This window comes from Cryptotermes secundus, unplaced genomic scaffold, assembly GCF_002891405.2.
Source record: "Cryptotermes secundus unplaced genomic scaffold, Csec_1.0 scaffold1230, whole genome shotgun sequence".
Classification (NCBI taxonomy): Eukaryota; Metazoa; Arthropoda; class Insecta; order Blattodea; family Kalotermitidae; genus Cryptotermes; species Cryptotermes secundus.
In genome coordinates this window covers 16794-27334 of record NW_019743170.1, presented here as the reverse complement: position 1 = coordinate 27334, position 10541 = coordinate 16794, and the positions used below count along the sequence as shown (strand labels likewise).

Genomic DNA, 10541 nt, shown 5'->3' with positions numbered 1-10541 from the left:
TATCACCTGTTGGCTGTTGAATATAATTAACTGCCCCCTTTCTCCATATCTGGAACCCGTTTCTTCCATCTTCAGGTTGTGGATGGAGGGAAGCTGCTGCTTAGGAAATGAACAGAGGGCAAACAACCCTTCATATAAAAATGTTCTGTCAAACTTCTGCAACAGTTCTGTGGAGACACTTTATGGAAATCAACTGCTTGAGAGAAGATGGGGTTGTAGGGATGATGGATGGAACTATCTCAGAATCATAACCTAGGGTGTGTTCTTGATGTTGAATGTAAGTACTACATTCATAGGGTAAGTCATATTTTCAATGCCTTTTATGGTTAATCTGTTGTCCACCTTTTGAAACCCATTCTACCTGCTAATGACTTTTATATGTGGCACATGAGAAATCCCTTGCTTCATGCAGCAACTTCTATGTTAATCTTATATTTTCTTTGTGAGTTATTTGATGGTGCTGTCAGTAGCAGGATATTGACTCTAAATAAACTAGAGGGTACTTGACAAGTACGCAGACTTGTTATCAGGTGGTTGGATTCAGATGAAAATAAACTGAAGACGAAAGTCACAGGATCGGGATGGTCATCGGCATGGGCCAGCAAATATCGGCTCAGTTTACCAGTTAAACAGAAATTCTATTTGCCAGACATTTCTCCACAAGAGAAACCACATCTACCCACTAACTAAATAACTCCATGTGCCGAGTCTTTCTTAGAAACCTAACAGTTGCTCCGCTAGTCAAGAAAATTTCAGCATTTTGTTTTATTACTGTGTTCATAAGGGTCCATTACTGGTCCCTATCTTGAACTGGATGAATCCAGTCTGCACCCTCCCACCCAATGTCTTGAAGATCACTTTAATATTATCCTCTTATCTATGCTTAGGTTTTCCTACCAAAACTGTGTATGCATTTGTCTTCTCCCATGTATGCTACATGCCATGTCCATGTTATCATTTGATCATTCTAATAATAAGCATTACAAATTTTGAAGCTCCTCATTATGAAATTTTCTCCATCCTCCTATCACTTTATTCCTCTCAGGTCCAAATATTCTCTTCAGCACCCTGCTCTCGAACACCGTCATTCTCTGTTCTTCCAATGCTTGTCCGCTAGAGGTCTCCGCAGTTGAGGGACCACAGCAGCAGATTTTGTGGGCAACCAAAACAGGTGTTTGATTTTTCCCTCACTCATCTCTTATGAGTAAAAAGTTCTTTTACATGCTGTAAATACCAACCCCTGACTTTAGTTCCATTCTGAAGGAAGTTGTATTACTAATTTTTATCGCCATTGGCATGGTTTGAACCCACAAACCTTGGGTCCAATGGCAAGCATATTACGACTAGATCACTGTGAGAGTTTCCTTGAAGTAAGGCAATATAAAATGAGAAAGAAAACCTAACAGTTGAATGGGTTGCATTCCTGCATTATATTTCAGAAGTCAAACCATGGCCCAGAGACAGGTTTTCATGGCTTTCCTCAGTCCTTCCAGGCAAATACCAGGATAGTGTCTTACATTATGCCACCTCCACTTCCTTTCATGTCCATTCCAATTCATTATTCACTACCTATCCTACCATTCAATGCTGTACAGTCTACTACTGACAGCGCTGTTAAATAAACAAAAAATAAATTTTCTTCCTTCAATGTTTATGTTTTTATATGGGCCAGATAGCAACCTAATCTCTCCATCTACTCCCACCTTCCCCAAGCTCCTCACTCTCCCCAAATTCCCCCCATCATCTTCCTCTTGAGAGATTTCTTTTTAGCTTCACTTCAAAATCTTTTTTAGAATTCTGGTTCTGTGCAATTCTTAAAATGTGCCTATACCATAGTACTGTATCATTTAATAAATTTGTCCTTTGAGGCAAATCTCTAAATCCCTCCAATATTTTAGTTCTTTTTATTTCTTGGTTTTTATTTCTATAAGCAAATAAACAATAACATGGAAAGACAATCTCACTTCCAAACTTCGTCCTGATGACCAGGAAGTCAGTATCCGGAACATTATGCTCATATATGGGGGCTCGATACATGTTCTCTACTGCTTGCAATGACTGCCCAGGCGACAAGTGACCCAGAAAAGGAGAGGTGTGCGCATATGCCACTTGTCCATATTGGTACTCTTGTGGTCCCTGATTCTTGCCGGCCTGTCTCTTATAATAGTTCTTTATTTTGCAGCACATTCCAACCTAGAAAAGAAGACAAAACATAACTTAAAAGGTAGAAACAGACTTTATTAATAGACTCAGATTGTCATCTTATGGGTTATGACACTTTACAAACTTGTAGGCAGATACCAATATGTCGGAGGAACATAGTGCCTCGATCTTCGGGATTAAATTATGTAGGATGAGGTATCAGTTTGATTATATATGCAGAATACAAGGAAGATGGTCACTGGGACTAACTCAATCTCAGTTTTTTATCCAAATTTCCATCCTGAAAAGTTCTTCTTGTACAAGCCTACTGACAAAGAAAATGCAAATCTTCCTGCTGATATAGATAAAGGGACACTTATGAAACATTCTGATCATAATTCCAGTCACAGATTGAAAACTGACTAACCAATGAAAGTTCACTTGATTTATAAGCGGTGGATGTTCTTCACAGAACTCAATCAGAACCAAATCTCCATCCTGTCCTGTAAGATCTTCAGCAGTCCTCATGAAGAAGACATCACCACACCCTGATGCTGCTCGTTGCTTAAGAAATAAATACAGATTATTAATATTCAGGTCTAACCAGGCAAGCAAACTGCCAATTTATTAATATTCACACATCACATGATTTCTCAAACTGCAGGGCACAACTCCCTAGGGAGTCGCCAAGTTTTCATGAATGATTTAAAATACAACTACACCCATGCATGGATTAGGAAAGTCAGTAAGTCAGTAGGATTTGATATCGGTGCTTTCAGAAAATGTATCTCCAGCCAGCTACACATTTTACAGGGCCGTGCCATTGCTTAGGCGGTTAGTTGTCAGCTTCCCACCGTGGTAGTCCGAGTTCCATCACGTGTGAGGTCATGTGGGATCTGTGGTGGACAAAGCGGCACTGGGGCAGGTTTCCTCCGAGTACTTCGGTTTCCCCTGCCACTTCTCATTCCACCAATTGCCCTACATTCATTAATCATCCTATCATCTGGGACCAGTACAATAGGCCAAATAGTGGCTGACATACCAAGTGGACTAAGTCTCACCCCACCAAAATAAATTAAAATTAAATAATTAACCACTTATAATTTTCTTCATGGCTGTACAAGAACATACTATGACTTACTGTATATGCATAGAGGCTGTAATGCTATTTAGGTTCCTGCTGTCATCATACATACTGATACAGATCTAAACCAATCAGAGAGGAACTCCATTTTTGGATGAGTGATTGAATATTTTCAGAAAACTGCCAGGCTTTATCTGGATCTGCTATGAATTTTCATTCTGCGATCTTTACAGACCTCTGAACACAGTTACCATATGAGCACACTCCAACAGTGACACTTCCATTTCTTAAGGAGTGTTTTATTACAAGTGAAACTAGCGATACAGTTGGAAAATAAACACTGGTAAACAAATAACAGCTTTGTTCAGTTCCACATTAAATGTAACGTACAAGCAGAAGCACTATTTGTCACCTTTAATGCCTACAAGTTGTTTTAATTTATTACATAATTTGGATATACCTAATATGTACACCACACATATAATATAAACCGCCTCTGTGGTCTACTGGTCAGAGTTCCTGGCTACAGATCCGGGTTCGATTCCTGCCGCTTCCAGATTTTTTCTGAGAAGTAGTGGGTCTGGAACAGGGTCCACTCAGCCTTGTGATGATAATTGAGGAGCTATTTGAAGGAAATAGCGGCTCCGGTCTAGAAAATCGAAATTAACGGCTGTGGAGATTCATTGCGCTGACCACGTGACACCCTCTATCCGCTAAAGTTGGCACTAACTTCGCCGACAAGCAGTGGTCGCTCGGTCAGTATAGTTCGCTTGCATACTGAAATCACGGAGTTTGTTTTTACACCACATACCTTTGCCTTTTTCTTGATATGTTTGAGAAGCAGAAGCACTGGATGAGGTCCAGGATGTGCAAGAATACCATCGGAGAACCTCTTCATGGGTGAACGATGGGAGTTATGAAGTCTTACTGGATGAAAGGCGCACGGAGCTCTACCACAGGGGTCAAGTGCTGAATCAGGTTGCCGCCACCCACCTTAAGTCGCAATGAAGACTCAGAGGATCGTGGCGTGTAATATCTAAAAAAAGATAACAAATGGATCACTCTTTTGCTGTTTCTAAAATGAGTGATTATGTACTGCATTTATGCACTTTTAACCATAAATTCTTCTGTAGTCCGCAAGCGAACTATACCAACTGAGCGACCACCTCTTGTCAGCGAAATCAGTGCCAACTTTAGTGGATAGAGGGTGTCGCGTGATCAGCTCAACCAATCCCCACAGACGTTAATCTTGGTTTTCTAGACTGGAGCTGCCATTTCCTTCAAATTGCTCCTCAATTATCCTCATGGGGCTGAGTGGACCCCGTTCCAGACCCACTACTTCTCAGAAAATGTGGTAACGCCGGGAATCTAACCCAGGACCTCTGGATATGTAGCAAGGAACTCTGATCACTAGACCACAGAGGCGGTCAAACATAAGTGAAAATATAATTGAACTGAGTGGTAAGGCTACACAACACTAGGTCCAGTAGAACAAAATGTGGTGCTGAGTCCACTCTGATGACAGATTGTGAAAGAACAGTGGGTGAGAATATTCAACACAACTCTAATCTGCTCAGTATTTCATGCAGCATACAACTACGAAACCTCTGTATGTGTGAACAAAACACTCTGCACTTTCACTATATTTAGCATATAATTACTTGCATCTCTGTTGGGTTCAGACGTTTCTTGCTGTGGGCATGACTCCTGCTCTTTGTCCTCCTCCGAGTTACTCTCGCTCTTCACTTTCGCTCGTTCCACATCTATCACCTCTTTTAGAATGGAACTCAAGCCAAGTCTGCTGAGCGATGCAAGACGTCTCTTTGATTTATTATCTAACACATCATTTTCCAAGTGTCCAGATTCATCTATATTACCAAGAAACCTGTGAGGTCAATACCAGGGTCTGATGAACCCTCTCTGTNACTCTCCTTTAGATTCAAATATTCATAGTTTAGTATCATAAATACTACACAGCTTTCGATGCACCGTGTCCCGGAATTAGGAAAATCATAGCAATTCACAAGGTCTGCATGATAAAAGAGTGTGTTCTTCACACAGTTTAACTTCAAAGGGATTATAACGGAAGGAGGTAAACATTTGAAATTCAGCAAAAACAATGAAACATTATCCTAGTTGCTCCCTTGTACTTGTACCCTACATACAAGTCATGTTCTCCAGTTGTATTTAATTTAATCAATGATAAATTGGTTTAGCATGAGAGTTCTGATACTAGATCAGGGCCTACCCTGAAGATGGAGACGATACATTCCTCCGAAACGTCGGTTAACACAATATCTACATGGCGCCAAATCCCAGAAGACTGCTTTCTTCAATTTAACAGTAACTCTTAATTATGCATGTTCTTACAATTCAGTCATTCACAGTGATATATGTAAAGAAGTTCTGTAAAGTACTATATATCGGTTCAGCTAAAACAGGCATCGGTAGCTCATAAACAACAGCAGGCGTCTTACAATCTTAAGTCCTCCGTTCAAAACTTCATCACTGCAATATAAAAAGACACTTCATGAAACAGTGTACTTTTAATTTTATATGTCCATGGGGACTCCAATGAAGAAACTGAGAATCAACACAGAATAAATGTGAATTCAGTAAATCTGTTAACAAACAAGTTCACAACATGATGTCGAAGTGAGAATTCACGGAGCTCTCATTAAATGGTAAAAATTCTACAAAAGCCAAAAAAAAACCAAAGACAACATGCTCCAACGTCATTTCATTTCAATTAATTTAACCTTTATTCAATAAGAATACTTACTACATATCATCTGTAAACAACACATAAACTAGATAAACACATTGCTTCCTTAATGGCTACAAATCAAATACACACCAATACGTGATACTACTGCACAATACGGCACAATGCACCTACCAGATACCAAAACAGACACCACCTCAAGTCCCGACGGTCCCGACGGTCCCGACGTCTACCCGTCATGCCCGCCACCACGGTTCACTAAATTCCGTGCCATCTACCCGCAACTCACTTCACTAAATGCCCTGCTGCCAACATTCAATTTCGAGTTCGACTTCGACAACTCGATTCAATTTGTCCCTATTCTCATCAGCGCGTTGCTAATAAGCCTAATAAAATTATTGAATTCTAACAATGTATAATAATACATGGACAATGTTTTAAATAATATTAGGCGAATTTTGTATTATATGCTTGTGGCTTAATTGTTTGAATATTAATGTGACATGACTGTTTTCTCGTAGCAGATACCGTAGTTTATTCTATCTATATTCCTGCTATGATGAACAGGATAATATGTGCCATGGACGATGTGAACGATGGAGTTTCACTCTCCGGCTATCTTACCTCAGAGAAAAGTGCCCTCGGCAGTCATGGGGTAAGAGGTTGGGNGATCCCGGGTCTGGTCAAGTGGTATGTGTGGTGGACAGTGTGGCGCTGGGGTAGGTTTTCTCCGAGTACTTCGGTTTCCCTTGCCAATCTTCATTCCACCAAATTCTGCATCATCATAATCACCCGGGGCAGGTACAATAGGCCAATCAGTGGCCGCCGTGCCGAGTGGACCCAACTGGACTCCACCCCCCACTATGAGAATTAAAAAAAAAATAGGTATAACCTGCTTAACAGGATGTGGAACAAGCCCATTCCGCAACTTTTTTATTTATTGACAGTTTCGCAGGTTTTATATTAAGTATTAGCATATTTTTTGAACAGTGTAAATTTTGTGTGTTTATAATACGAAACACAATAATATTCGAAGCAAAATAGTAGTTGGCATACTGTCATGAATTTTTTTAATTGAAGTGAAAGATATTCTTGGCCTTTGAGAAAGTGAAATTGCAGCGGCGTAGAATGTCTTCCGTACTTCAACTTCTTTGTTTTTTTCGTCTGTGCATATTCGCTTCCTCGTATTTCTCGAACGGCCTTCACTTCCGGAACAAATGAAGGTCGTATTCCATAACACGTCGACGAGAAAAAAAGAGGAAAGGATGATTACGTTGGGGTTTATATTTGTTTGTTAAAGGGGGTGTTACCCGTATTGTTTGTGATTATGCCGGTGATTATGGAATGTATACCGAGGTAAGTGACAGCTTTCGCATTACGCTGGAGGATGGTCACTATTCCCGGCTTGAAGGGAGAGTAGTGGGCGGTAGTGGGAGTGGTTACTTGTACCAGTAAAATCTTGAGTTGTGTGAAACGTGTTGTCAAATCTTATCATTTCACTGACGTCGACATTAGTTCGATTATCATCTGTACGCTACAGAGAGCCGGTGCTTGTAACAAACACGTGATCATTTATCAAGATAATACCATATAGGCGTTGTCTTCGTGGCGCCACGAAGTGACTGTGGAGTTTGGAATGGGAGTGACAGCGTAAGAATTTTGTTCTAGGTTGCACTTGAGGTAAAGCTTAAAGATGGGATTCCGAAATATCGTGTGTATAGCAGATTAAATGAATGCAGATTCTCAGAATGGCTACTGTCAAACTTAGTATTCAGGACAAGAAGGACTTGGATAAATTCACCAAATTTCTGGCGCTGAAAGCTGCTCAGATAATTGTACAATCAAGGCTTGGAGAGAAAGTTCAAACTAAGTGTAAACCACATTCTTCTGGCACAGACTGGGTAAGTAGCACTATTTCTTGAGAGGTTTCTTCTCCTTTAAGCATGCCGTTATGTTATAAAGTCTTGAGGACAACTGTACTATACAGTTTATACGAATTCAGGTCTTATTTAGAGTTACTAACTTTAATGTAAATAAATCTAGCCAGTCCATTTCCCACAAACATTTAATTAACTTCTTTAAATTAGGTTTTGTGTATGGTTTCAAGCTATTCAAACATGTTTATTGAAACTTATCACTACAATTTAATATTATTGTATGCTTCACTATTTTGTGTTAAGCAGCAAAGTCGTACCTGTGCATGATTAAGCTCTATGACATGCAGACATCCCGGCACCTAATTAAGCATCCTCATTTCTACCCCTGAGGAAAGAGCTTCCAGTACCCATTTGATACTTTTGGGTGGGATTGAGGGGTGGTCTCCATGCAGTGATGAAGGGGAAAGTCTGTGCCCTTGACAGGAATCAAACCCAACTTATCCCCCCTCCCCCATGAAAGGTAATGAACGTGTCTAAAAGTGTTGGTACCATAATCCTTCAGACTATAATATATTTTATATTAAGGCTTATGAGACCTTAAAAGACATTTTACATACTTGTTATTAACACATTACACAAAGTGTTCTTGCACTTGTTTTGACATTCTGGCAGCAACTTGAGGAACAGTTCAGTGTAACACTTGAATGGGTGAAAGACCAGCTAAGCAAACTGTTCTGTTTCTTTGATATACAGTTTTAGGCCTTTCCCATCAGTAGTGACTGTGTTGAGTGTTTGGTCATGTCTTAGAAGGCCTGTGTGATGCATTTCTGCAATGCTAGTATCCGTGGTGCATCTTAGTGTCAGTAAATTATTTTTTTCATCAGGTGTTGAGTTTTACAGAAATAATCCCAGCCCTAATATATTTTCCTGTAGTTGTACCAGTGGGTTGATTGTACAAATTAATTTACTAACCACATAATAGGAGAAAATAAAGTAAGAAATTTATTTATCACTTCTGTCAGTGGCTAAGTCAAATGGTATAATGTCAAATTATAGAGTGAATGGAAAATTAATGGATTTGAAAGGATATAAAAGGAAATAGTCATGGCCTAATTTGATGTATCCCTGCATTTGTCTGGAGGGACTAGGTAAAACTATAAAAATCCTATCAGGATAGTTGATCTCTGGGTGGAGTTTCAACCTTCCTACCTCCAGAACTTGAAGCAGGAGTCTTAACCATTAGACTATGACATTCTGTGATAGTAATTAAGTAGGTCTTCATGATTTGGCTCTGTAAGTAGTTCACTTACATAATATAATTGCAATAAATGTGGAATTAATTATCAGTTTCAAGTCTTGTGTTATAGATAATGAAAGATAAAGAATACAGAAACTGTGACATTAATGACCAACTTATAAATCAGTTGAATAATTACGCTGAATGCTTAAACTATTGTAAAATGTTGCCATACTCAAGTACAACTAAGAAGTTTGCAAGCAATCCTCAGTAAACACATAAAAAATTAATTGTAGACTCAAAGGATTTACAAATTTATGAGTTCATCAAGGATAATTATTGTTTCAATAAGATGTAAGAGTTGTTAAAAACCTTAAGTACAGAGAATGTAAGAACGTAGCAAGTATGGAAAATATGTTAGAAATTTAGTATCCTTAATTACAGAACCAGTTATCAGTTCCCAGTCACAATGGATAAATTCAAGTATAGAAATCAGAAATAATAGTTAGCAACAGATCATTTGAAGAACATCTTCTGAAGACCAGGCCGCGCAATAAAATACCATCTGCCTAGAAGTCACAGGAAGACTGTGAATGTTCAGAATGCACACATTTTCTAAATGTGTTGTTTCAGATTTTGTCTACTTTTATGGTTATGGTGTCCAGTAATTGCACGTACAAATAATTAGTGTACTAATAAAAATCTGCTGTTGCAAAACTATTCATGCTACATGTATAATGCTAAACAGAATTAGATATTTTTTCTCTATGGAGTTCTGTTTTCTGGGATATAATGCTGTGTAGTCCAGTGAAAGTTAATTGATATTTTGTAGAAACATATTGCTTCATTCTAAGGAAGCAAGCAAAGCTCTGCTTACTGCCTGATGCATGCTGATTTCTTCTTGGCTTACTCTTCAACCCTGAAGATGGAGGTGACATGTTCCTCTGAAACACCAGAACCTTAAATCAAACATTTTTCATTGTAGTTTGTTAAGTAGACACAACTTAAAAATATGTTTCAAATAAAAGGTATAAATAATGATGATGTTGTTGTATGTCATGTAACAATTTTTGTATGATCGGCCATTCTTTAGAATATTTGTAAAGTTGCTTGTGTATCAGTCCATCACAACTCAACCATGAATAAAATGACTGAAGATGAATATTATCGATGAAATCAGTATTTATTCACTAAACATACTTGCTACATGTTTTGACCATATGTGGTCATCATCAGGTATTTAAAAATGTTGCCAGCATAAGTCATTGGACAGTTTATTACAATGGATCCTTTTTTACTAGTCCCATGTTATACAATCCATTCCTCAAGATATGATATAGTAAGGTAAAGGTAAAGTTGTCCCTGTGCTTAACTAATTAAGTGCTACTCCATGAAGGCATATGGGGTAGTTGATGTATAGGTGTAGAACCTCGGCACTAGTTTGAGGTGAGTGGTCGACTTCACACCCCTGCCATT

The 10541-nt window shown here is 38.8% G+C and overlaps 1 protein-coding gene and 1 long non-coding RNA gene across 5 annotated transcripts; one reads left to right on the top strand and one right to left on the bottom strand.

Moving 5' to 3' along the window:
• Positions 1–1026: 1026 nt before the first annotated feature.
• On the bottom strand, positions 1027–6199 carry LOC111874010 (transcription initiation factor TFIID subunit 1). Of its 4 annotated transcripts, XM_023869113.2 has the most exons (4): positions 4888–5146; positions 4038–4262; positions 2570–2706; positions 1027–2193 (listed from the first exon to the last, which is right to left on the bottom strand). In XM_023869113.2, the coding sequence occupies exons 2-4, from the start codon at positions 4122–4124 to the stop codon at positions 2172–2174; spliced, it is 246 nt and encodes an 81-aa protein (XP_023724881.1). In that variant the 5' UTR covers positions 4125–4262; positions 4888–5146; the 3' UTR covers positions 1027–2171. The 4 variants fall into 4 exon arrangements, with proteins under 4 accessions (XP_023724881.1, XP_023724879.1, XP_023724878.1 ...); XM_023869111.2 differs by lacking the exons at positions 2570–2706; positions 4888–5146 and adding an exon at positions 6148–6199; XM_023869110.2 differs by lacking the exon at positions 2570–2706.
• A 948-nt stretch (positions 6200–7147) lies between these two features.
• LOC117283050 lies at positions 7148–9890 on the top strand. The gene is made up of 3 exons (XR_004514057.1): positions 7148–7307; positions 7620–7852; positions 9510–9890. It is a non-coding gene; the product is annotated as an uncharacterized LOC117283050 (long non-coding RNA).
• The last annotated feature ends 651 nt before the right edge of the window (positions 9891–10541 follow it).